Below are 26,637 nucleotides of genomic sequence, written 5' to 3' on the forward strand. Positions count from 1 at the left end.
TGGAGGATTGTGTGGGCAGGTCCACACCATGTGGTGCAGGCCTGCCTTTTCCTCGCAATATTTGCATTTGGGCTCACAGAACCTAGGGTGTATTGTGTTTAAACAGGCTGGTGTGTTATATGTACCTGTCTGTAGGCGTCGCCATCTAACTTCCTCCGCTCAATGCACCAATACCGTGACCTCTGGCGACGGTGCATGCGTTGCTCCACTGGTGCTGAGGGGTTGAAGTGTGCCTGGACATGGCGGGTTGATGGTGGCTGCAACGAGCGCAGAAAAGGCTTGACATTGGCCGTGGCCCCAGCAAAATGAAACGTCGTTCTTCAGAAGAATAGTAAGTGGACGAGCCGTCTCCGCAACGTTGGGGACAAGCCGTCGAAAATAAGAACAAAGGCCAAGAAAATTACGCACGTCACTGCTACAGCGGGGTGTAGGAAATGCACTCATAGCACGACGTTTCTCGGGATCGGGTTGAACGCCACGGATGTCGTCTAAGCACCTTGAGATTACGTCGTCCGAAGCTACACTTCTTCGAGTTCAGCTGAAGGCCAGCTCTTCTGAAGACTCATGTGACATCAAGGCGATGAGAATAGCTCTCAATGGTTGAAGAAAATATAATGACGTCATCGAAATAATATAAACATGTCGTTCATTTGAAGCCGCGTAAGAGAGTCCATCATGCATCGAATGTTGCTGGCGCATTACACAGACAAAAAGGGCATCCCCTTGAATTGGTACAGTCCATCGGGAGTGACGAAGGCGGTCTTCCATCGGTGTCATTCGTCGACTGTGATCTGCCAATAACCGGAAGAAAAAGTAATCGAGGAGGAATAGCTGGCACCGTGCAAGCAGTCGATGGCATCATCTATATATCCTGGGGAGTGGGAAAAATTCTCCTTCTTTGTAAGCTTACTAAGGTATCGGTAATCAACGCGGAACCTCCAGGTGTTGTCCTTTTTAACAAGCACGACAGGTGACACCCAGGGCTGTTCTAAGGCTCTATAATGTATCTTGCCAACATCCTGTCTGCTTCATCTTGTATGACGCGAGGTTAAGAAATGGCAACTCGGTAAGGCGAAAGAAATTCTTCGGCGCTCCACGCGTGCTTTAATTTCACCGTGTGGATCAAACCTTCCTGCCGGTTTAACTCGCCGTGAGGAGGTGGCGCTGAGAAGAATCCGCGTAGGTGCTGCGTTAACGCCTGCTGTACAATCTTCCTGGATCACCTAGACGGTTTTCCTAAACTGCCCTTTCTGCCCAGCCCCTGCTACGGAGACCACACTAGACTACTTCCTAACAACTTGTCTTGGTCTTCGCGTGGCCTTAAGGCACACCTTAGACGCCACTCTTACCACCCTAACAGACCACCTGACCCAGGAGTATAGACACACCATCGAGAGCTGTTGGCATTCATTAGAGCCACAGGCCTGTATCAATATATTTGGGCTCTTATGCCGAAGGGCATACTTGCGCAATAAAAAATAAGGTTTTCTGTGAATTGGGCCGGCGTCTCCGCTATTGATGCGATGAGTAACTAGGGACATTTGACGCAAGGGGTGGTCACCAAAATAAAAAAAATATCCCTGTACGAAGTCAGAAGGCTTGTAAGTGCTTTAGCGCGGCCAATACGCAGGTCAGGAGCAACCATTTCTGATATGCGGGTGTCTATACGTGGGACGGTGCAGATCGTGGTGGTGCTCCAGCATTAGGGTCAGGTAAAAAATCCGTCAATGGGGTCAATTTTGCGAAACAAATGCCCTAAGGAAGCACTTGCAGAAAAGAGCTGAAGACTTGAATATAAGTGTGGTTGCTCGCTACGTCCGCGATATTTTATGGAAGAGCGATTTTACGCTGCAGAGTCACGTTTGTTATGGGACAAACAACGTATTCGCCATCAGGAAGGGAGGGCATGAGCACATACACAGCGGTTCTGGTGGCAGGCGAGTAAATGTAGCGCAGCGGAGACGGAGCGTTGCAGTTGGAGGAGTTTGTTCGTCAGTACAGAGCGGCAGATCTAGATGAAGCAGTCTAGAAGAATAGTCAATGAAGACGGAGTGTGCAGTTAAAACGTCGAGGCATAATATAACATCTTGAGGGAAACTTGCGAGGACTGTAAATCACACAGGGATGTGGCGGTCAGCAATGCAAATTTTTCGCAGTGCACATACCAATCACAGTAGCTGTGTTGCCATCAGCAACACGAAAGGCAGATGAGGAACCGAGTGCGAGAATTTTCTTGGGGCGTCGACGGAGTGAAGAACTGAGAACAGAAATGTGTGCGCCGGTGTCAAAAGGGCAGAACCTGGAACTCCATCAACAAGTATAGCAATGAGATTACGTCTGGATGCGTGGGTCAGTACCTAGTTTGCGCTCCCGGTCAATAATGCAGCGTCACTCCAGGACATTGCACTCACTAGTTTCCTCGAGTAGGTACCGGCGTATGATGGGAAGGAGCTCCGGCTAGGTACAGGTGAACAGGAGCGATGAGGCCATAGAGATGGAGATCGGCTGGAGCGACAGACACTTGGGACGGCTTCGGTCGAGGCTCATGTGGTTAAGGATGAAAGCCCAGGTCCATCATATGCGGGGCAGAGCTCATCAGGTTGGGCAAGTGTCGAAGTTCATAGTAGTACCAACGGTTAGCGTTGCAATATGAGCGAGAGGCTGGGAAGGTACGGCTACGGCAACAACGTGTAGTGTGGCCGGCTCGACAGCACATGAAATTAATTGGCCTGTCATCTGAGATGCGCCATTCTGCAGGATTGCGACTAAGGTAGCGACGTGGAAGGGGTTGGCTAATGGCCGCAGCAGCCACTAGAGGAACAGGATGCGATGGTGATGGGGGTGGCACGGGGCTGGAGAAGAGGCCGACGTTGGCAAGTTCCTGGCTGATAACGTCCTGTACCATGGCCACGATGTGGGCAATGGAGGCGTGAGTGGTGCAGGAGCTAAGGCCTCGAGTTTTCGCCTGACGATCTGAGTCATGTTCGTTGGGTGAGAAGGCTATTGTAAAGGGGCCAGTTGATCGCAGGATGATGTGACCGCCTTGTTCGGAAGGCCGAGACACCGTTGTTAAGCCCGCTCGAATTTTCAGCAGACTTGAAGCACCGATTCGACGGCAGAGCAATCCAGCAATCCGTGCAGAAGAGGATGTTGAACGCGTCATGCGCGATACTCTTAAAAATATACTCTACCTTTTCACTTCCCGAAATGGAGCTGTTCAACTTACGACACAGCGCAAGCCCGTCTTGAAAGTAGGCAAGGTAGGACTCCGTGGGGATTGGGCGCGAGACGAATGTTCTGTTTTTGCTGTGAGAGCCTGCCCAATGGGCTTCCCGAACAAGTCCTGAAGCTTTTCTTTACAGATTTCCCAGGTCACCAGCTCTTGCTCGTAATTTTGGAACCACGTGCGAGCTGTTTCCGCCAAGTAGAAAATGTCGTTAGCTAGCATGATGGGCGCGTCTAGTGGTTGCTTCTGGTGCAGAGCTGGCACTCATTCAGCCAATCGTCAACGTCAGGCTTGCCTTGGCCATTAACTATGGGAGGGTGGCGGAGTTTCGCGAGTACGACTGGCTGAGCCAATGTTGCCGCGGTGGTGTTGGCTGCTCGTAGGTCATAGCGGCCGCTGTTGACGTCGTGATTCCAGGTCGGGGGCGGCCACTGCTCAAATTCAACTTTTGGCAGCGTAAATGGGCTTATCTGTGTACACGAGGGTCTTGAGTCACCTCCATCAAAATGACACTCGGCAAGGTCAGTCCATGACACACAACAGCTGATGACTTGCGTGTATGTACCGGCCCGCGCCAACCCTCTCTTAGCACCCAACGTTGCTGCCACTTCCTCTTCAGTCTCTGTCTGTTCGTTGTCTTCTGCCTTCAGCAATGACATATATGTAACAACACGCGTATAGTAGCAGATAGCGGCGCTTTTCCATTCTCTTTGCTCCTTTTTCTTCATAATGCGTAACCCGATTGTGCACCTCGTTACCCGACAGCACCCTGCTGCACACATCACGCGTACGTCACAATTTTAACATGATGGCGAGTCGTCAAGAATGGGCCCCACTAGAAAAACTGCGTCTTAGCTTTTACCCATCACAATAGCTCTAGCTGTTGTCTATTGAGTAATAACTGATTCCGCATTCCTCGGCTGTGTCCAAAACGTAATTGCGTCCTACAAATGGTTGTTATAGCAAGTGTAAATTGAATGTTTGTAGGAGAGTGCAAACACTCCCAGAGCCTACGGTAGAGGAGGCGCTGCAGATAGTTGGGTCAGGTCAGCAGTCCATTATTTTTATCATCATAACTGATGATTTTTCCACAACAAAGAATTATGCATAAATACCGTTTAAAAGTTCATTTAAGATTTCAAAAAGCTATTCCAAGGTGTCACATCCCAGAAACGTTAGGGAATTTGCGGAGGGAGGAGGTGGAGGTGTTACCTTTTAGCGCCGCCTTTGGCGCGACAGGTGGAATGGCTCTTATTTGCCGGATACCATCCTTCGTTCGCTTATATCCACGCCGGAAGCGCACACCATAAGCCTAATATTATTACTGTGTTGGCAACGTCTAGCCTTATATACCTGCGCGCACTCTGCCAGCACTGTAGCAATATTCGCCCATGGCTTGAGCTGCCGTGCTGCTCACCTAATCAGTAATATTTTATTACTGCGAAAGCAATACTACTCTAGGTTTCGAGCCTTCAGCGTAGCGCGGCCGGTAGCCACGTCTTACCCACGTGACGCTGTGACGTCACAGCCCACGTGAACTTGCAGGAGCTGCCAACTTGGGTTTCTCTTCTCATAGGACGGTTATATCAGAATCAGCCTGCTAGGACACTGGCATTCACGTTACCCTTATGGGCCACTAAGGCACGTCCATACGGGTTGGTTAAAGCGAGGCTTTATTGTGAGCTGAGGAAAAGGAAAAAGAGAAGAACGCTCGGTAACCCGCAGCTAATGCTTTCGCTCAATATTTGGTTCGGCAGCTTTGAACCCTTGTAATTTTTTATCTCTCTGTTATAACACACTCAATACCCTACAGTCTGAAAAAAGCAGTTAATGTGAAAGACCACCCAGCATAGATATTCCAGCATTAACAAAGGCGTACGAGCGGAATTTTGTGGTCTGGGGTAAGTGGGTCTAACTTTGGATCCAGGGGGTCCTGGAAGCCGATCTGGCCCTCTCACATCAAAAATGAAGCCCGACCATAATTTGCAACGCCTGCCGAACCGGCAATATACCAGGCGGCACGAAACATAGGCCCAATATTGCTACTGCGTTGGCAATGCACTGGCCCAACGTTGGGCCAGACATTGGCGACAATGACCACACGACATCATGTGGCTCGAGACGTCACGCTACCTGGTTGGTGGCCAGTCAGTGCATAGGCCTTATCACCTGCCAGGGCCATGGCCCTGAGTTTTCACTTACAACGCCGATTCTGTATCTTAAGGAGAACGGGCACTTAATTGTTCTCGCATTAAAATTTAGCGCCGCTATTCCATTATATGTTCATAACTGTAGGTTTCGTACGGGGGTTTAATATTCGAAAGTTACCTCGAGGGCTCCAACAATTTCGACCACCTAAGGTTTTGAAGCGAAAGCTTCACTACGCCATGTATCCCCCCGTGACAAACCTGGGCACTGTTACTCCATATGGTTATGGGCCTATAGCTCACGTCACCCGTTTTGTGATGGAGAGCTGCCTACTGACTTATCGGTAGCGATGAAACCGAGTTCGCGTCCATGAGATGAACATTAATTACAGTACAAAATCGGCACAGAGACACGAATACGCGATGCTTCCCCTTCGAGGAAGCTTCGTGTCTATGGAAGCTTAGACCTATGACCTCTTTCCCAAACATTTCACCCCAAAGAGCCGAGCACCAAGCCGGGGGAAAGCTTGTACCCATTGAAAAACCGGTGGGTACCCGGCGGCACCAGGGATCGAACCTGGTACCTCTCGAATGCGAGGCGTGTCTTCCCGACCGGGGAGACGCGAAGCTTCCCCTCATTGCGAGTAGCACTGCAGTCGACTAACGTTCGTGAAGGTCTCCGTATCCGGTGGCTGTCCACCCGCCTATTCAGTCTGGGAAATCATTGTGGCTCAAATTTTCCAATCCGGAGGTAGCACTTGGCAGCTGCCCGAGAGGTGCACTCAGCGAGTGCGCTGATACCGGCTTCAAACCTGCCGCGGTGCGAGGCTGATTGCCGCTAGGGGTACCGCCGCCTGGTTGTCTGGGATTTTCCGGACGTGTTTCAACATGATGCACGCAAATGCTTTCTCGCAATGCAGCGCTACCTTGCGGAGCAGCACCGCGACTTTAAAAGGGAGCGTTTGCGCTAGCAGAAGCAGCTTAATGTTCGGCTGAGCGGAATCTGGACGGCTTTCCCGGGCAAAACAGCACCCCGTTCGACTTGCAAGCCAGGGGGCCACAGAGTATTTATATGGCTTAACCATTGTACCATGGTTTGACCTTTCACAGCAGATGCAGCTTCACGTGTTCTCTTTTTTAGTTGGCGGCAGACCTCGACTCCATAGACTCGCTAATTTAATCACGGATAAACCATGTCTGCGCCTGTTTAAACCAAGGAAAGCGACGCTTCCCCCAACTAGGTTTTTCAGGGTTATGCCCCAATCAAACTTTTATTATGGACAGACAACGTACAGCCTTTGCAAAAGTGCAGAGCCCGGGGGATCTGTTTCTCAACCGTGTAGTGGCGCTGATTTTGCATTAGTGGAGGTACTTCCCACGAGAGGGTAGGGCAAAAATTTAATATTCCTATCATCAAGAGATTCGAAACACTGGAAATTCGGAACACTGAAACACCACACGAATTGTCTCAGAAGCAGACTTTCTGGGCTCCACACTTTTGACAAAGACTGTATAGTACACGGGTGCCTTGAATTTCAAGATAGCCGCTTCAATAGGTATCTAAGCAGAGTCCTCAGTCGAGTACCCTAATCGCTGAACCGTAGCGGCGGAAGTGTTGATAACGTGACAGGATGGCATTCTGCAGTTCCCTCGACCTACTTCTGCTGCTCCATGATTTCTGCACACCGTACAAGCCAAGCCTGCGTAATTGCTGGCGTTCCATCTTTAACTACACCCCTCTCTGGACGCTTTCTCCCCTTGCGGAGATTTCGTAGGATGATAGATATACGCGGTGTTGATTCTGACTTAATTCTAGCTAGTCGGACACCTGCACACATAATCAAGCACCCTTCGGGGTGTCGCAGTGCTTAGGCTGCTCGACTACTGTTCCCAAGGATGCGGGATTGAATCCCGACCTCGGCGGCCGCTTTTGATGGAGACGAAAAGCCAGGCGCTCATGTGCTGTGCGATGTCAGTGCACGTTAAAGAACCCCACCTAGTCGAAATTTCCAGTGTACTCCCCTATGGTGCCGCTCACAGCCTGAGTCTATGTGGGACGTTAAACCCCACGAACCAAAGCATACATAACCAAGCGCAGCTTCTTACTGGCGCTGAGCCTGCCACTGCACTCGGTCATGTTGCGCGACCAGCTCACCTGCCAACTCCACCATGCCACTCTGTTGACCCATTGACTCCATTGACCAATCAGCGAATTTTATGACGTGACATCAAATGCCGCGTCTTTTAATTTCTAGTATGTGTCTAATACTAGCGCATGTAAATGGTTTCAAGAACATTCATCAAAGCAAAAACGCTCATTTGTCGACCCGTTTCTCTAATGCCTGGGTTGGCGCTGAACTTCACGAGTTTAGTGGCAGCCTACCTTTCTTGCACTCACTTTCGTTGTAGAGGAATACCCACTTGCAGATCGTAGTCTTGATGAATCTTGCAGCCCGAATTAGAGCTTCGTTAGCCGAAGCACTACGCTAGATGCCTAAAGCTACTGCGTGTGTAAATACCCACGTGAACTTGATTGAGATGATTACGACAGGCTTAACTCGGTTAAGCCAGTAAGCTTTCCAACAATTGCAACACGATTTAAATTTTTTTACACACGTGCCAAAAATAAAGGTTGTTTTATTTTGCAAAACTATGTGATATTGTATACTTGAATGGATTGATCGTTGGGAAAGTGTTTTATTTTTTGAAAAACCTTTAAAGTGGCGTCTCATATAGCAATAACTTAAGCAGTTCCATTATTGTTTTGCCTGATTGGTAGTTCCCGATGCATTTGTTCAGACTTTGCATCCGCCTATCACTCTCAGATCACAGTGCTATTGGCTCTTGGGCAACATCCTTTCTTTGTACTCTGGTGTCACAGCACGGACGGAGAGTGGCTGCTCCTGGCCCTGATGGGACTGGGACAGGTAGGTCACATCCGCTTGCGGCGGGGGCTAGCCTGCCACTGAATGTTTATATGTTGTAGGCCGTCATTGCACTCGCCGCCGCTTAGGGGGTGGACGACGGTTGTTACGGCGCGCGTCTCTCATTTTTTTTTTGCGTTCTTTTCTATTTTTTCTTCTGTCCGCACGAGGCAAGGTGGCTCAGAACCAGTAGCAAGCCCGTGCATTTCCTTTTCCTTCTCCCTACAGCCACAACGACGCAGGCGCTGCATAGTATGCTTGAAAGGTACCTACTAAGCTCTTACAAGAACACTTTCGAAGCAAAAGCGACGACCAGTGGAGAAAAAGGTGCCTATGAGTTGCCGTTTCTACGATGAAAGAGAACACTGAGGTTTATAGCAATGAGTAAGAAGTTTATTATTGGCAGACGTAAAGTTGAACTACTCGGCAACATTGTTTTTTTTTTTACAAAATGTCGCGAATTTGTTTCAAAATTAGGGACAGGGCAAACCGCGGGAAGCCGAGCGCTACTTGTACCGATCTCTTATTTCGCGAAACGAACAGCCTCGAAGAACACCCATTCGTGTATTCAGGATGCAAGCTGATCCGGTCCGAGACTACTGCTGGGCCGCGTGTTGAAACGTCATTTCCGCAACTTGGGTGGCGTGACCTGAGCGCAAGCAAAGATGCTGTTCTGTGCAATTGACTTCGCCTCTCCCGCTTCCGGTGGCGATGTGTGGTATACGCGAAGGTACCGCCCACCGCAGTGCACAAATCTCGGCACCAACATCCGCTACTGAGGAGAAGATAGTGAAACGGCGCAAAAGACGAAAAGGGATAACACATGTGCGAGAGAGGCGTCCGTTAAACATTCTTACTTAACACTCATCTTTTCTGCTGTATTACATTGCTAGTATGAAGAATCAGCTTGCCTAAATTATACTTCTCACCTATGTGCGCATTTGCTGACAGCCGCAACTGGCCACAGCCAAAACGCGCAGCAGTCACCAGTGCGACCGAAAATGCTGAGCGACGTTCTTCTGTTTGCGCTGATTAATGCACAATGTTCGAGCGAGATTTTCATCAGAAAATCATTTAGCGATTTGGTAGTGGTCTCCGCGACTCACATATGAATCACACAGGCTTTTGTAGTCGTGTGACCAATAAGAAAATTCTCCGAGGTGAGGCGTCTCAATAGGGGCGATAATAATAAGAAACGGCGAGGAAACGACATACGACTATTGTGCACATTTCAAGTCATTTTAGTTCACCGAGTGCCGTAGAGATGCGCCGAAAAAAAAATCTGGCCTCACGAGCACAAAAAAACCAGTTGCGGCGCCGCAAGTCACCACACGTCGGCGCCTCACTCGCTGTTGCACAGCTTGCCACAATCCGCGAGTCCCGTCGTTCGTGTCACTCTCTTGCTGATGTTTCCTTGATGGAACGAACGGCCATTTAGAGACACGCCGTGCAGCATTCAATGACAATGCTTCTTTCCTAGTAGAAACAACTGCTGCTCTAACCATTGTGTATAATAATAAGCTTCGTGTTATTGGTAAGCGCTCCGACTGAAAAGAAAGCTACACAGTTTATACAGAGCATATCCCCACGTCGCGACTGTAGTAAATCTTTTCTCTCTCATCGATTTGTTCCAGCTTGCCTTGAATGTCTGCCGGAGCGCTTCATTTGGCTTTTCTGCTGACAACGGCTTGTTCATGTCTTCCTTCATGTATCAAACGGGATAAACGATTTGAAGAGGTCACTTCGTACGGGTAAACTGACCCAACCACGGAGACTTTAAAGAGTGAGAAATGCGCTTTGTAACCCAGCTGCACTAGGCAGGAGCGAGTGTTCAACAAACCTGAGCATAGCGAAGATGCTGGTCATGTCAAAACAAAAAAGCAATCATGATTGCCCACCTTCTCTCTCCGACCTTGATTACCATGACAAAGCCTAATTTATATCTAACAAAATACACCATAAACGTCTGCAATGGTAAGGAGATCATACGAATTCGGCTGAATCCAGTGGTGTATTCCTGTTTCTTGTTGTTTCTGGTAAAAGGTCTTCCAACTTAGCTAATATTATGACACTAATCCCTACTTTGCTGCATATAAACGATTACACCTGTGCAATCCCCGTTTTGCTCAAGATACCAATTTATAGACAAAAATAAGCATCTTGGTTTAAAATGACCGTTGTCTTCATATGCATGCACATTGCCAGGGGTAGAGAGAAGCCCTGCTCACGTCCGATTGTCACGAGCCCTTCCAGTGTGGTCAGACCCTACCATCTCGTCTGCATTCTAAATAGCGCTACGCTTCCAAATAAAGCCAGTCCGTACGACAACCGACCGAGCAAGAAGGTTAGAGGCTCTTGCATGGTGCAAAATTTTCTTCGAACGCCACATGCTAAACACGGCCCTGTTATTTCACCGCCCAAATCAGCCGTACTATCGCTGCCGCCGCTGAACTCATGCTTGGTCGTCTTAGCACCAAAGCTCGAAAAAGATTTCCCATTTGTTTCAACGCGCTGCACGTGTCAAGCACCGGCTGTCCAGACACACGCAACGAGCGTTTCAGAATGAGGGACCAAACGAATTTCTTCAAATTGTACAAACTCTATGTTTAGGGCTGTTCCATTTCAACATCGACGCCTTGAGCTAAACCTAACCTACTTGAGCGGAGATCACCTGCAAAGAATATAAGCATCTCTGTACGTCATGTGGAAAACGAAGCATATTCGCTCAGGACCTTGGCTAGGGAAAAATTGGTCGTACGTTGGAAGTGCGAGTTTAGACTGTTAACATAAAAGAAGGAAATAGCGGAAGAGGGGGGGGGGGGGGGCAGGTCATTTCTGGTATGTGTATCGAAGTAAAAGCATACGACAACTGCAAGATTAGTTAAGGGACACGGAAGTAGCACTTTCAAGCTTGTAATTTGTAATGTATCGGCGCATTCATCGATAGCTCTGCAGCTCGGATGAGGCTCGCATACCACGACTAAATGAAAGAGCACTGCAGACAAAGTCGCCTGCTCAAACTGTCAAAACGTCTGTTTTTACACAACTCCAGAAAAGAGAGCATACAGGCGACAAAGTCGCCTGCTCAAATTGTCAAAACGTCTGTTTTTACACAACTCCAGAAAAGAGAGTATACAGGCGACAATGTCGACTGTTCAAACTGTCAAAACGTCTGTTTTTACACAACTCCAGAAAAAGAGAGCATACAGGCGACAATATTTCTGCCATTCTATTACATTCATTTCGCGTTTCCGGCATTGTATTTTGCGAGCGTTTTCGCATCTATGTTTTCATCATATATGCTCAGCCATAACCTTTGTGGCTTAATACTGACTCCTAAAATTGATTGAACTCACTCTTCGTGTGCATGGCAATGAGATAAAAGCAAAATTTCACACTTACATGTCTAAAGAATGTCGTAGTTTTATGCGTCCTACACACCCCTGATTCCATTCACCAAAGCACGGACAGCTTGTCCAAGATAGGCGGCTTATGATGTAGGCGCCGCGGTTTCTCTGAACGAACGCTTTGAACAAAGTAAAAGGAAGCTGACGTCACTTTACTTTTTTATTACGAAACAGGCTACCAGGATAAATAAAAAAACACGGCAATAGAAGGTACAAGACAGCCACCAAAGACAAAAAAGAAAGAAAAAAAAAGGCGTCAGGAAATCCTCCTTGGTTGTGTGCGCCGCCTTCCGGAGATGAGAGTACAAACAAAACAAGCTCATTAATAATAATATATTGAAGCAAAACCAGTGAAGAGGGACAACGGAGGTGCTCAGTGCTCGACATGGAAGCGGCATCATCGCATAGAAAAACGCGAAACGCTATTCAAGACTCGAAGCACCCTATACACCGGTAATGTTCGCAGGCCGCTAATAAATGTCAAGCCAGCGTCAATTCCAACGCACCCCACCCGCGGCGCTCTACGACAGCTTGCTGCTGCGTCGTTGAGATGCTTCAGCCCCACTGCCACCCGACGCATCAAGTGGGAAAAAAGACGATCGCCGATCGTCATAAAAGGAGGCTCGCTCAGTGCAGAGCGGGGAAAGAAGCGGCTGAGAACGCGCAACGCGGCCAAAGAGGGCCTACGCCTAGCTAAGCTGCGCAGCGAAGCGGACAGCCGGGTGTGGGCTGCTTTAAAAAGTGCAAAAAACGCGCGTATACGTTCCTCGGCGGCAGGCTGGTGCGGACGCAATGGGGACAGTCACGCGCCGCGGTCGGCTGCGGAAGACCGCCTCTTCTACGTGCAGTGGCGCCCATGACTCCTGCGATATTCTCTGGGGCAGAGGAGGCTGTCGGAGAACTCGTAGCGCGCCTCAGTCCATATGTGTCTCGATGCACAAGTGCCTCGATGCGCAATTGACTCGATGCACAAGTACCTCGATGCCCTAGTGTCTCGGTGCACTTGTACCTCGGTGTACTTGTACCTCGGTGCACTTGTACCTCGGTGCACTTGTACCTCGGTGCACTTGTACCTCGATGCACTTGTACCACGATGCACTTGTACCTCGATGCACTTGTACCTCGATGCACTTGTACCTCGGTGTACTTGTACCTCGGAGTACTTGTACCTCGGAGTACTCGTACCTCGATGCACTTGTACCTCGGTGCTCATCTACATCGATGCACTTGCACCTCTATGCACAGATGCCTAGATGTGCAAGCGTCTCGATGCACACGTATCCACGTATCTCGAACATACACGCGTCCGACTTAGGATGATGACGACTGGTGTGGATACGGACACGGTATTTTAATTTCCATACATTTTCTAGTTCCATAAACTTGGCCTTCTAAACCTCGAAATAGGACTGTACTTGGCCTTCGTGTTCAAAACCCTTCACACCTGCTAGTATGTTGCAGCGGTGTTAAGTTTGGGCCCCGACATACAAGTGTACCGGGAGGAAAATACTATCGTAGTTACCGGCGCCCTAAGTGGGCGCGCGTACATCTCGGTATCGTAATTCCTCGACGTGCAGCGCCATCTGCGTAAGCACGACGACAATTGTGGACTCGACGCGCATAGCTCGCGAGGGCGCGAGCGGCCGACGTCTTGATTGACCATGCAAAATGATCATACGCGATATGACTTGCGCAAGAAAGGTGCCTTTATATAGAGCGATGGTATTTAGGAACGCCATACTAATGCCACTGGTACGTGACCTTCGCACGTGCACGTTCTTTCGAAGGGGAGGCCGCAGCCGACCGCGCAAACTCCGCGTGATCATAACCGCGTTTTTTTTTTTTTATTCCTCAGTATATCGCAGAGAGCTGTGTACGCAGCATTCACTAACAAAGCTACAGGGGATAGGCACTTTTTTTCCTCCTGAAGAAAAGCGGCGCGGAGGCGTGCAACGCGCCCCCGCATACCGCTCTGTGCTAGCACAACGCACGAGGAGAGCTATAATGCGCACCACCTGTTGGAGTACGGTGGGACTTTCCGGATGAAGTAACCGAGGCCTTTTTCACGTCACTTCTACCTTCTAAAAACTAAACTCTTTCGTTGCGCTGCCGACAACCTGCATCCAACAGAAGCGACTGCGACGCTTTCTCGCGTGTTTTTAATGTTTTTATTGTCAATTCAACTTATTCATGAACATGACCACTCAAAAATCGTACAACGCTGCCAATTTGCGCACGTCATGCTGAAAATCATTCTTTTAGGAAGTGATTCCTAAACTATGTGAACTATTGCTTGTTACACATAGGTGTTTCGCGAAACATTTCAATATGCCCTGACATAGAACAGTAGCATATCAAAATTTCTCGAAAGCAATCCCCAAATATTCCTGGTGTCTTCTATTATGCCTGAGTAAAACGACCCTTTCATTTTGGGATGAATAGGAACGCTTCGCAGGTTATTGTTTTTGGCCATTAATTACATTTTGCAGAGGAATAGAAAGCGACGCAAAATAAATTTTCAGAATCCAAGAGCTGCCAAGTCAGATTATTTAATCGTCCCTATAGCTGTAATTAGTTTGTTACAAGATGATATCGCCAGGACGGCGTATGCTGCAAGGTAAAGCTGTTCGAATAAAAAAGATTTACCTTTAAAACGACTGCGCGGGAATGGAAATCATGTTTAGGAAGAAGGTTGCTCTGGATTTTTGAACTCACGCAATTTTTTCTCGCCCCTTGCACGTCTGCTGATTGTAGGCACGGTGTACAAGCAAAGTAGCGACCCGTATCCGTAGCCTATGGATGCGTGATGTATTTTTGTTAATATGTCACAGATACTTTGAGGGAGCACAACGCTGACGAGCACTCGAGGTCACACATGGAGATCCGAAAATGGAAATGGGGCCAGTGTTCTCATTCAGCAAAAGAAATATCCGTTGGCTACTTCTCGTATCTGAAAGCTCACCAGAAAGCCTGATGATACCTAAACGCAAAAGCCATTAAACCTCTCTTAGCCTCAAAGTTTCGCAAAATTTTCAGCACCAAGTAATGCATCCATGAGTGCACCGGTGTCGCATTTCGCTTGTAATTTTTCATCTAGAGTGAGCTTTATTTTTTCACATCTGTACTCGTCCTGTTCGTGAAACCTAAGGAAGGCCTCGGGTAAAACTTCCGAAACGCCCCCTCGCACATCCCAGGGGACGCGGGCAACAGTGCCCCAACAAGAACAAGGGGACAGAGGCAGTGCCAACATGCAGTAAACGCAACGCCGGTGAAAGTCCGCGACAAAAGGGCGCTCTAATAGGCATGGTCGGACGCCCAAAATATGTAAGAGCAGCGCACCTGAGAGGGGCGTAAACAAGCACGACACACGCCGTTTTATAACCTAACCAGGTGGTGGAGAGCCTCGTTCAATGCCCTTCTTCGGCTGGTCAACTTGCCACAAGTTTGGTGGCGACAAATTTCTGCAACGGCTGACGTCCAACCACCCCCTGTGACGAGCGCGCGTCAAATACCGCTTTTCTCTCAGCATTGTCAACGCACATTCAAAGCACAGAATCAGAAAAAGAAAGACAGACAGACACGTGTACAAAGCGCGTGCTATGAGGGGAAGTAGGAAGAAGCGCGCGTCATGGTGCAGAGCTTGTGGCAAACAACACGAACTGCACAGCAGTCTTGGAGAAAAAAAGCGTAGAAGCGACGACCTCTCGTGCCGGGGCGAACAGTGGAGAAACAGGTGAAACGGAGACGGGAACCATGGCACGCACTACCTTCGTCACAACACGCGTCTTCAGCGAAGAGGCCGTGACCATGAAATCCACCTGCGAATGGTAAGACAGAGATTTCCAATTGAACCGACGTCGTTCGCTAAACAAATCAAATACGGGCACTATGCACGTTAGCACGTTCAAATATTTAGGCTACGTTGCAATAACAGAGCTCGAGTAGTGTTCCTGGCGGCCGAACAGCGTGATTCAGAGAGCAAAACAGCGCAAACTACACAACGGACAGAGAAGGGCAGACGAGACACAGGCGCTGACTAACAACTGAAGGTTTATTGTTCTGACACCTCGGAATATATACAGCAAGCATCAAAAACAAGAAGAGCAACAAAGCCTGATAGACACTCATCTCAGCCAGACATCAAGCAGGAGCACCATGATCATCCAACACCCGATAGGAAAAGCAACTCCTTATCTAGAAGGACTATGGAGGGAATGCTTACACAGCTGTCTTTTAGGTTTGCAATTTTTTCGGCCTCGATTATTTCTCGCGTGGTTTTGTCACCGCACCTGGTGTTGGATGATCATGGTGCTCCTGCTTGATGTCTGGCTGAGATGAGTGTCTATCAGGCTTTGTTGTTCTTCTTGTTTTTGATGCTTGCTGCATATATTCCGAGGTGTCAGAACAATGAACCTTCAGTTGTTAGTCAGCGCCTGTGTCTCGTCTGCCCTTCTCTGTACGTTGTGTAGTTTGCGCTGTTTTGCTCTGTGATGAACCAACTAGCTCGAGATGTTTTCTTCGTGATTCAGAGTTTAATACTTTCAATCCAGATGATTCTTCCTATTCAAACAAAACAGTAGAAAGCGACGTCAGTCTGCTTTAATAACCCACGTTATCTGACGTCTTATCTCTAAGGCGACAAAACAATGTGAGTTCGGTGATCTTAGCAGCTGTCCGAATCCAGAAGCAACATACATGTTTGCGTTGCTTTGTTACAAAAAAAAACTTTCGAGTACCAAGGGCTGTTCGATGAGGGGCTAATTGGTGATGTATGGCCTTAAAATGAAAACGTCCATGCCAGTCCTGTCCACTTCTTTCCTGCGCGTAGTCTCTTGCGCGATTTTCATTTAAATATTTCCACCACCATTAGTTTAGTATGAGCTGTGTTTGGGCCAATTGGCTAACGAATGGAAGACACAGGCTAACAAGGGGGCAAGGAAAGGCAGGAAAAGGATTGAAGTCTTCTGGTGTGCCTGACTTCATCAGGACTGCATGTCCCCAGTCGGCAAACTTGCTTCTGCAGTACAGACGATTGTACAGTTCCTTTCGCGGGTTTACAGCCATTGAGAAAGCACTGCAAAAATGTGTCGCGATGTGCATGATGAAGGACCCTTCGATAATATACCGCCTGGCTCGTTTTATTGAGGACAATGTCCCCGATAGCTGGGGAATATAGCTAATTAAGTCAATTACAGCAAGTTGCAAGCACTTAAAGCATTGGGGACCGCCCACAGAAGGAGATGACACTGGAACTTCTTCACAAACTTTCTGGTAACGAGGATTAGTCCTGCCAGTGGTGATGGTGGAAGCCTTCCAACATTTCCGGTGTCGTTGGAAATGCTGTATCAGAAAAACCATGCTCCACTCTAGCAATTCGTTGAGCATGGCCACCCTGAAGTACAGTTTGCAGCAACGTCGCAACCTTGGAACATAGCGCTCGGGGCCAAAGTGGCTTCTTCCTATTTGCCGCCGCAGTTCCGTAGCAGTGAGAGCAGGAACTTTTCCTCCTAACGGTGCAATTAGCCTGGATGGATGCCGTGTTTGCGTCCGTCCCACCGAAATTGAAGTAGAACCGCAGATAAGACTAGTTGTTGATTCATATTATTGTACCCAAAGCGGTACCGGACGCAGACAAAGGAAAGGAACGAGGTACACGCTATGCACACGCGGCATGGGGAACATGCACTCTGCAGCAGATTTAGATGATGCCGAAATGTTGGTTGTCCATTCTGTCTGCGCACCAGAGAAGTAGCTGAACGATTCCATATTATCAGGAAAAACGTTAATGTGCAAGTACCCCATGTGTTACGTTATCTCCTTGCGAAAATAACATGCATGCTCCATGGCGGAAAACGGTTTGGCATGTGTACACGGGCGTTTGAAGCAGCTTTACGTCCAGTTCCTGTCCCTGTGCCTCGTTCTTTTTCTCTGCCCGTGTCTGGTAATGCTGTGGGTACACTAATATAAACCACCGAAAGTTCGGGTAAGCATGAATTTCTCCTGCAAGTGAAGCCAAGACGGGATCGATGTGATCGCCACCGCTCCGGTCATGGCTGTTAGCCGGAATTTGGTGCCGTACCTAAACTACGCTGGTTAACGGCATCACTGCTGGCTTGACTGCCAAAGACCCCAGTGAGGTTGTGCGAGATTCCTTATGCGGAGAGAAAGCGGCTTTGATCCTAACAGCGCTATAACGTGTTTGTAGAATTTTCTTGTCCCTTCTGAAGCTCTGTCTAGTTGTTTCATGTTGTCTCCGTACAGCGCCTGAAAATACGTCAATTAATTTGTCTAGAACTAGAAGCGTATACCGGAGCGGTAACCGCGATCAGGGGGAAAGGTATTACCTCACTTCTACAGGCAACGTACGCTTCACCTTTTTCCCTTCCGCCTCCCCCCCCCCCCCTTCCACACACACACACAAACGGCGGCCCTTTCCGTATGGTAGAGCTTCGGACAACGTTTTGGCCGTTTTCAGCAAAGCAAGTGTCACCCGCTAATCCAAAAAGCAAGGGACGCTTGCGTTCTGCGAAGCCACCCTATTACGTACCTCGCCAGCACTTAACCGATATAGTTAATCTATTCTAAATGTCGCTATTCATTCGATCACAAATGCAAAATACATTACTACAAACAGACATTTCAGTTACACGATTATCACAGGAGTCAAGGCATTAAATGTCGTACTTGAATTTGCTGTAAGTAAATTAAATTTCTTAATTTATAGTCTAATGAATTATATTTCTGCTATCTTTACACAGTGTTGCTATGAATTGCTCTGGGAACCCTAATCTTTTGACAAGTATGAGTTACATGAAATGTAAAATACGCCAAAAGTCAACCTTTGCTTGTTCTGCAATAGATCCCCAATGGAAGATGCCAGAATAGTTCGCCGTGGCTGTGGCTGCTGCAATTATCTGTATATTTTAAAAAGAATTTTTAGGATAATTTGGTTACTCTGACGAAGTCACAGTGCTCTAATATCTTCAATTGTTGTCAGCAGTAATTAGTCACGAAATTGCCTGTATTTTCACAGGTTTTGAGAAAACTTTTGCAATGCAATTCAGTTCCTAGCTAAGGTCAATATTTCCATTTGTGCAGCGCAGGCAAAAATCTCACCTGACGTCGGAAGCAGTAGGGACTCGTTGCGCGTGGGGTAGCAAAGACCTCCTCCTGGGTGACGTCACAGCAATCGGCTCTTCCGCGCGCAGTGTTCACGTCAAGCACACATCGTCGGCTTTCGCGGCAGCCGCAATAAAATGAATGGTGCGGGTGGCTTACGGTGCTCGCCGGGGCACACAACCTTTTGAAATGCAGCCGAAACCACTTTCTACAACCCTCGGTTGTTCTACAGAGAAAAAAAAGTAAGAGATAAAAAGGCACTGGATTGTTCACACGACAGGTCGGCTTCAGCGAAGACCCTTCTGATGACTGACTGTACAGCTATGTACACGGCCCCGAAGAGACAAATATGGTGGGACTAGCAGGGGCTTGAAAAGGCTAAGCGCGCACGCAGAGGACAGGGGTACTTTTTTCATGCTACAATTGCACTCGGGCTGGCGAGCATCACGTTCTCTGTCCAAAGAACACATTCCCTTCTCGGAGGCGGCGTCTCGTAGACAGGGAGCAACCAAAGACGGTCATTCGATGCTTAAGTCTGTTCCGCTGGTAATTGCCAGGGAGACACGGTTTTCGCCCATCAAGGGATTATCTTGAATTAGACACGGGGCTAATGAAGGTACTCTCGTATTGTGCTTGCGATGTATTGGTCAGTCTGTCCTTTTAACGGAGGCGGTACAAAGGCGCTGGCTTTGTAGTGTAGACTGCCAAGGGACAAGACCGAGTTAGGACAGGCTGATGATGTACCATGTCTTCTATACTGAGGCAACGCGAGGCACCATTAAAGAGTGACGACAGAGTGTAGGCCAAGCGCCCGCATAAACTGTCCGAAAACTGGAGCGCACCAATGAAAAGTCGTGCGCCACTATGAGGGCATGCGGGCATGGCTTCTGTGATGGTCCCCGCCACGAACACTGAGCTTCGGAGCACGTGAGAAGGCCTGGGTGTCCCAGTAGTAAACGCGGGAAGAGGACAGTGTCGTCTTCACACTGCAGTCGCTTGGATGGCCATCACTGCGATTCGCCGCTGCTATAAGGGCGTGTCCCTGAAGCCTCCAGTCTTGCCATTGGCCGATGGCTGTCCCGGCGACTGGGGTCGCGTCGGAGACGTTGCAGCAGCGCGCTGATCCATTGGGGGGCTCCTGTTCTCTGTGGGCGACGTGGCCACTACCGGCAACTCCACAGGCGGGGCTGTGTTCTCGTCGGTGGGACTCGTTGTGGCAGCTGCAAGAAGGCCCAAACATTACGGACACGTTACAACGTGCATTTCAGAGCGCGCTTGTGCTTAACGCAGAATAAATATCATCATCATCATCATCAGCCTGATTATACGCACTGCAAAGCGAAGTCCTCTCCCATATTTTTCCACTTAACCCGGTTCTGTGCTAGCTGCATCCACTTGACCCCTGCGAACTTCTTAATCTCATCCGCCCACCTAACTTTCTGCCGCCCCCTGGTACGCTTTCCTTCCCTTGGAATCCAGTTTGTTACCCTCAGCGACCATCGGTTATCCTCTCTTCGCACTACATGTCCTGCCCATGTCCATTTCTTCTTCTTAATTTCCACTAGAATGTCGGTAACTTGAGTTATTTCTCTGACCCACTCTGCACGCTTTCTATCTCTTAATGTTACCCCTACCATTTTTCGTTCCATAGCCCTCTGGGTTGTCCTCAACTTAAGTAGAACTCTCTTGGTTAGCCTCCACGTTTCAGCCCCATAGGTGAGTACAGGCAAGATGCAACTGTTGTATACTTTCCTCTTGAGCGATACCGGTAAGCTGCTAGTCATAATCTGCGAGTGCTTGCCAAATGCGCTCCATCCCAATCTTATTCTTCTTATTATTTCCTTTTCATGGTCCGGATCTGCAGTTACTACCTGTCCTAAGTAGACATATTCGCTTACTATTTCCAGTATTTCGCTACCTAATGTAAACTGCTGTTCCTTCCCGAGGCTGTTGAACATTACCTTAGTCTTCTGCATATTGATTTTCAAGCCTACCTTTCTACTTTTTCTGTCTAGGTCATCAATCATTATTTGCAGTTCATCCCCTGAGTTGCTTAGCAAGGCAATGTCATCAGCAAATCGCAGATTACTGAGGTATTCTCCATCTACCCTTATCCCTAACTGCTCCCATTCCAAGTCTCTGAATACTTCCTCTAAACAAGCTGTGAATAGTACTGGGGAGATTGTGTCTCCTTGCCTAACACCTTTCTTTATGGGAATTTTGTTACTTTCTTTATGCAGAACTATGGTTCCTGTGCAGCCACTATATATATCTTCCAGCACTTTCAGAATAAATATATGCTACCAAAAAAGGAGAATTTCCGTGAACTCTTAAGACAGCCACGTAGCCACTGCAACCCGCTTGGTCATGACCTCCTCGTCACCACCTAAACTCCTCAATTTGGTTGTCGCCAAATCCTTTTGAAGAGAAAGGAGAGCCTATGGCCCTGCACATGCGCTGTACTTCCTCAATATACCTTAGCCTTTCCCCACGGTCTCATCAACGCCGAGGACGTTGCCCTCACCCTAACTTTAACACGAAGCTTGCTTCCCTTTCGATGCTTGTTTCCCTCGGCCAGGTGTCCAGTACACCAGTCACAGGAAGTCGGAGCAGACATTTATCATCGGCCTTAAAAGCAATAATTACACGGCAACTATCCTGCGCAGGGCCTTTCCCGGTACAAATCTGTATCCTATGATGCGTCGACGCAGATACCCATCATCGGTCACTCCTCGAATTCATTAAAACAAGCAACCCCTTTTATTATTTACATAGCCTTTCCATTTGCTTCTTCTCGCCTTCAGCTTTGTACCCAAGTCCAGTTTCTTGCGCTCGGCAAACTATACAGACAACTAGCATAACCAGTTACGAGTATGTTTCTGGGGTTCATTTTAACAACCATACCTTGTTTGAGGCCGTGAAGGAATGAACAAAACTAAAAAATGGATACTGTCATTTATACAGCGAAATATAGAGGAAGTGAACGCAACACACTAAATGAGGGGCGAAAGCTAGGATGTGAAAAAAAAATAATAAAATGCATATACAGCATATTCACGGCATAAGTGCTAATACAGCAGTAGTAAAGCACAAGTTCGTGATGCAAACCCGGTTCATACAATTCACGGGACAATATGAATTTGCTAAATTCTTTGCCAGAAGTGCACTGTGTAAAGACTGCGGAATTTGATTTCTGTATTTCCCGTTCTGCGGCACATGAAACTAATGCACGAGCCGTGATCGCGATCTCTAGCCATAGGCGTAGCTCGTACATCGTTCACTTCGCGATCGCTAGCCGCACTGTATGCACAGGGAGCAGCTTGAGGCGGCATACGGCCCCGCACACTTCCTACGCCGCCTGTCGCCGAGTGTGATGTACTCGCCGCAAATAGTGATCTCAGGACATGCACGGTCGTAAACAGATTTGAGGGCATGCATCTGTCATACCCATGCGTACAGATTTTGTTCTTTCTTATGATACAAAACTTCAGATTATGCGAATGTGTTTTCGATCGGTCCTGTGAGATTCATATCACCGAAGTACTATTGTGTCGGATCTCGCATTTATAGCAAAACTTTCTAAGATCGATGATACGCCGAGACGCGGCAAAACCAATCAGACTGCTAATTTACGCACTGCATTCTGTGTGGAAGGCTGCCGCATAAGTATCGAAACTCACATGTATTCTTTACAGCAACACCGGCATAAGCGGGGAAACCAGTGTTAGAAATTCTCATTACAGACCGTTTACAGCGCGAGAATGTGGGCACCGTCATATCAAAGAATGATATACAATAGGCTGGTTTTCTTTTTTCAGATCTTAACTGGGTATATAGCGTGCATATTAAGAAACACATCGCACCAGATGCTAATTTTCACTCACGAACAAAGCACGCGAAATGCATAAATCGTGAACCATTAATCTACAGAAGCGATTGCTTCAAATATTGTTTTGTAGTTCAGTCAATAGACGAGTGGAACAAGCTGCCAAATGATAATGTCATTCTTACAGAATTTACAGCGTTTGAAAATGCTTTGACAAAGTACTTGTTAAAGGTATGATGATTTCCTGGTGTGCTGTGTAATTTATTCGGGTAACCGAGAAAAGTTATAGCATGTACTTATTGAATTATAATTTGCTGCTTGTCCTATGATAATTAAGGCTGTACGGGTTTCTTGTAAAGTGGTGTATTTTGTGCATGCAGGTACCAATGAACTGCACAGTTTTATCGTTTCTTTTTCTTCATGTATGTAATATTGCTATTGTACATATCCTGCAACTCCTGTCTTGGCTCATGCTGACAGTATGAATAAATAAAATAAAATAAATATTTCGTCACGTTATCAGACTGCAAATACAGTCATTCTGATCTCAGTTGCCATTGTCTCACATTAGCTGCCTGCCGGAGTGCAGTCCAAGCCCCCAGAATGTGCTAAAAGGGGGTAGATGATACAAAAGCACTGATCAAAGACGTCGTGTGTGATGCATAAACTGCGCACATACGACGAATGAACCAGCAAACCAGATAGCGTGATGAAAGCTGCTTTCTACTGCCTGCCCTTTTATTTTACTTTCAGTATCTTACGCAGACTGCGAAAAAAAAATACTTCATTTTCAAGCTGGGTAAACTTAAATCTGACTAAAGAGTGACAACTCCGCATCATACACACTTACGAGTTTGGACCACTTGGCACTTATTAAAACTTACAACTGAACGCACATGTGCGCATTATTGCCCCACTTCTAGCATGTTATTTTCGCTACTGCTAACGTTCTGGCGTCTAACGGTAAAGCATGCAAGTTCTTGTGAGATCGGCGCAGATGCTGTCAGGAATCTGAGAGAAGACTACTTTGGAGTAAAGGTGCCGCAGATGAAGTATACACAATATTGTCATGCGTAACTTTGTGACTGTGTCTGGAGGAAAGGTCGCTCTGAAAGGCTTCGATTGTCTCTTGGTGTGGACCTTCAAAACTATCCCTGCCACCAAGTATAGAGGATGAATACTGTGAGCTGCTTATGCCCCGTGATCACTCTATGATAAAACATAACGGATCATTGGCCAAAAGCTGTTCTCAGTAACCGTGTTGCAACGGCGATAGTTCGGACGTGGCGTGGCTCAAGCAACAATACACTGCAGGTCAGAACAACATCACCTTGCACTCCCAGCAAATGCCAGCGCTGAATATAGTCGCTGTTTGAGTTTTTCGATATTTCTGTCGTTTTTGTTGGTATGGAAGCAGTGAAGCCAACCACTCTTAACAGAACACAAGGCAGTTCTCACAAAAACACTTATCTGAGGCAAAACTTAAACCACCACAAGCTTGTATAAGAGCCTCCCCCTCCCATACCATTTCAAGATTAGAAAATCGCACACCAGAAAAAGGCTTTACACCCGTACACAAGCAGCGGTACAAAATTAACAAGCCATTATTATCTAAAAGGTAAATATCTCTGCTCTAGCCGTTACAATAATCGTTGTTGTCTATTGTTATATATTATCTTTCTAATATGGACAATTAAATGACCAATCTTTCACGACTGGGCTGCTTATCATAGTCTGGCGCCACAGCCAAACAGTTTGCGTTGTTTGACTTCTAAAACGCAGGAGTAGGGGACGTTATAGGTCGCTTGCCTTCTTTGCAGGAAGCTTCTAGTCCTAACTCAGGATCATGTCACTGTTACTGTTTGGTCTTGATTTCTCTGTCACGCTCAGTCTTGTCATGCTGTGTTTTGTTAATCTTCGTGGGTGCTTACTTCTTGCCCTTGAAGACGCTGACGCTTGATCACGCTCACTACAACATTGTTCAAAAGGAGCTTTCATGGGTTTGAGGCTTTTAATGAGGTGTTTTAATGAAAATTTTACGGCATTTTTTGTTTTGCTTTCAATCAGATGCGTCAGGCCTATCAGTGGTGGTGCATTTCACTCTAACTTAAATCGATTCTGAGTTAACAGTCTCCGTGGCATTAGACCAAGCATCGTCAGTGGTTATGGACTGGGTTCTGGACGCGGTTTCCTCTCTGCTGTATTTTGAATGGGCTCCAGTAGTATTGTGAAAAAAAAAATGTTTCTCACGGAACGCGACATCACTATCAACTAAGAATACTCTTAAACCACCCGAGTTCATCTTCAAGCATCGCTCAGTAACATACAGGGTTCTTGAAGGGTACAGAGAAGCGTTAACCTTTTGCACGCGTCCATACCAAGCGCTTCTTTTTTTTTCCCATTTTTATCTTTTTATGCAGAGCACCTAACAGCGCCAAAATGAGATGCGATTTCTAGATTTTTTACGCGATGACTTCAAATGCCCCGTTGGCCGAAAATGAGGCTTCGGTTGCTGTGAGCTGGCTTTGGCGTAGTGAACAAAAAACTAGGTGCATGGCTCTGGCAGGCGGCAGCTGGCAGCTGCTATCCCTAGTGAAAAAAAAAAAAAACACCCTATGAGTCACAATGACCCCATACAAATTCTCATACTAAACTCATACAAATCTCATTAAACCTATGAGAAATATATGAGATTGTATCACATTTGCATGTGTTAAGTATGAGAAATCTGTATGAGGTTATTGCGACTCATACGGCTTTTTTCCCTAGGGATTATGACCAAGCACGTAAGGTTGTCAGACATTACTTTTGGCAGGAGCTGCCAACTCCGGCCCTTCCTTTCACATGGGAAGATGATATGAGAATCAGCATGCCAGGACAATTGCATTCACTTTGTCCGTAAGCTACGCAGGCAGTTTCATGTGGCTTGGTTAGAGTGGGGCTTTAAGCGTTGGCTGATTGCCTATGCAGGCGCGTCATACCCTTACAGGCGCAGCTTATGTCACCCCCATAAGATTTGTACAGATTGGTTAATCGGTGATTTATACCTACATCGGGAGACTCGCGTAATGTGATATGTGGCTTAAGACTGCACTCTAAAGAGCATCTGTGAGTTATTGAGACAAAAACTGAAGGTTAGTGAATAAACGATTGGCAACGTCAATGTCCGCGAAAGAGCATCTGCAAGTTGAGCCGCGGACGCTGGATCCTTTAATCCTGTCGCGTCAGACACTTAAAAGCGGAGCTAAGGTTCCCCTTGTCTGTTTTTTTTTTTTTTCGAATTGACGACCACAGGCCTCATCTCGTTTTAGCCGTAAATTGCCCGACCCTGTGCAACTGAACAACGTACAACGAGATCACCAGGCACCCTGCATTAAGAAATATACCTGTGTAAAACTCACCACACCCGGTACAAGCTAATTAGCCTGTGCCGGGTGTGAGGCTGAGCCAGCCCTTATCCCCACAGGCCATAACTGGCCATATTCAAAGCGAACTGTCCGCCAAGCGGCCCATACCGTAGTCTTGTCCTCCGGGCCGATGCAGCTGCGGCATACTGCGTCGGCGTTCGGCCTGCAAGATCTCGTGCGCGGCCCGGTCCATCTCCTCCTGGGTTAGGTTGAAGGCTTCGGCCAGCTCGCGCTGCGTGGCCCGCACGAAGTCCGCGTCGCAGTACTTGCCCAGGCCTTGCTCGTGCAGAACCTGCACACGAGGCAAACCATTCCGGAGACTGCAGGTGCACTTAACAAATACAAACATTGCCCTTCTATACGGCCTGGCACCTCGGCCTCCAAATGTTGGCAACCATGAGCCCAAACCGGGTAGTCGTCATCAGACCTCCTCAATAATACCAGTTGCGAAACTTCCCATAGGGCCCATGTATCAAAAAATGGCGGTTTTGATTGGTCGAAATTTGGGTGTTCGGGGGCGGCACTCGCGGCCATTAAAGGAAACGGCGTCTATATTCCAAATTTTCTGATTGTTGATAAAT

General features: G+C 47.6%; 2 protein-coding genes across 7 annotated transcripts in view; both read right to left on the bottom strand.

Moving 5' to 3' along the window:
- Positions 1 to 7,562, bottom strand: part of LOC146178642 (uncharacterized) — a 75,513-nt gene extending 67,951 nt beyond the window's left edge. The window contains exon 1 of the mRNA XM_084580010.1: positions 7,529 to 7,562. Within this exon, the coding sequence (XP_084436136.1) occupies positions 7,529 to 7,562 (34 nt within the window). The remainder of the gene's footprint in view (positions 1 to 7,528) is intronic.
- A 4,295-nt stretch (positions 7,563 to 11,857) lies between these two features.
- The window catches only part of LOC146178643 (muscle calcium channel subunit alpha-1-like), a 240,850-nt gene continuing 226,070 nt past the window's right edge, over positions 11,858 to 26,637 (bottom strand). For all 6 annotated transcript variants that reach the window (XM_084578446.1, XM_084578444.1, XM_084578443.1 and 3 more), the window contains exons 46-48: positions 26,165 to 26,348; positions 18,821 to 20,043; positions 11,858 to 15,522 (exon numbers count right to left, since the gene is read on the bottom strand). In XM_084578446.1, coding sequence (XP_084434572.1) covers positions 19,850 to 20,043; positions 26,165 to 26,348 — 378 coding nt within the window. In that variant the 3' untranslated portion in view covers positions 11,858 to 15,522; positions 18,821 to 19,849. The remainder of the gene's footprint in view (positions 15,523 to 18,820; positions 20,044 to 26,164; positions 26,349 to 26,637) is intronic.

The sequence above is a fragment of the Amblyomma maculatum genome, chromosome 9 (assembly GCF_055883805.1).
Source record: "Amblyomma maculatum isolate TAMU_Amacu chromosome 9, ASM5588380v1, whole genome shotgun sequence".
NCBI classification, from domain to species: domain Eukaryota; kingdom Metazoa; phylum Arthropoda; class Arachnida; order Ixodida; family Ixodidae; genus Amblyomma; species Amblyomma maculatum.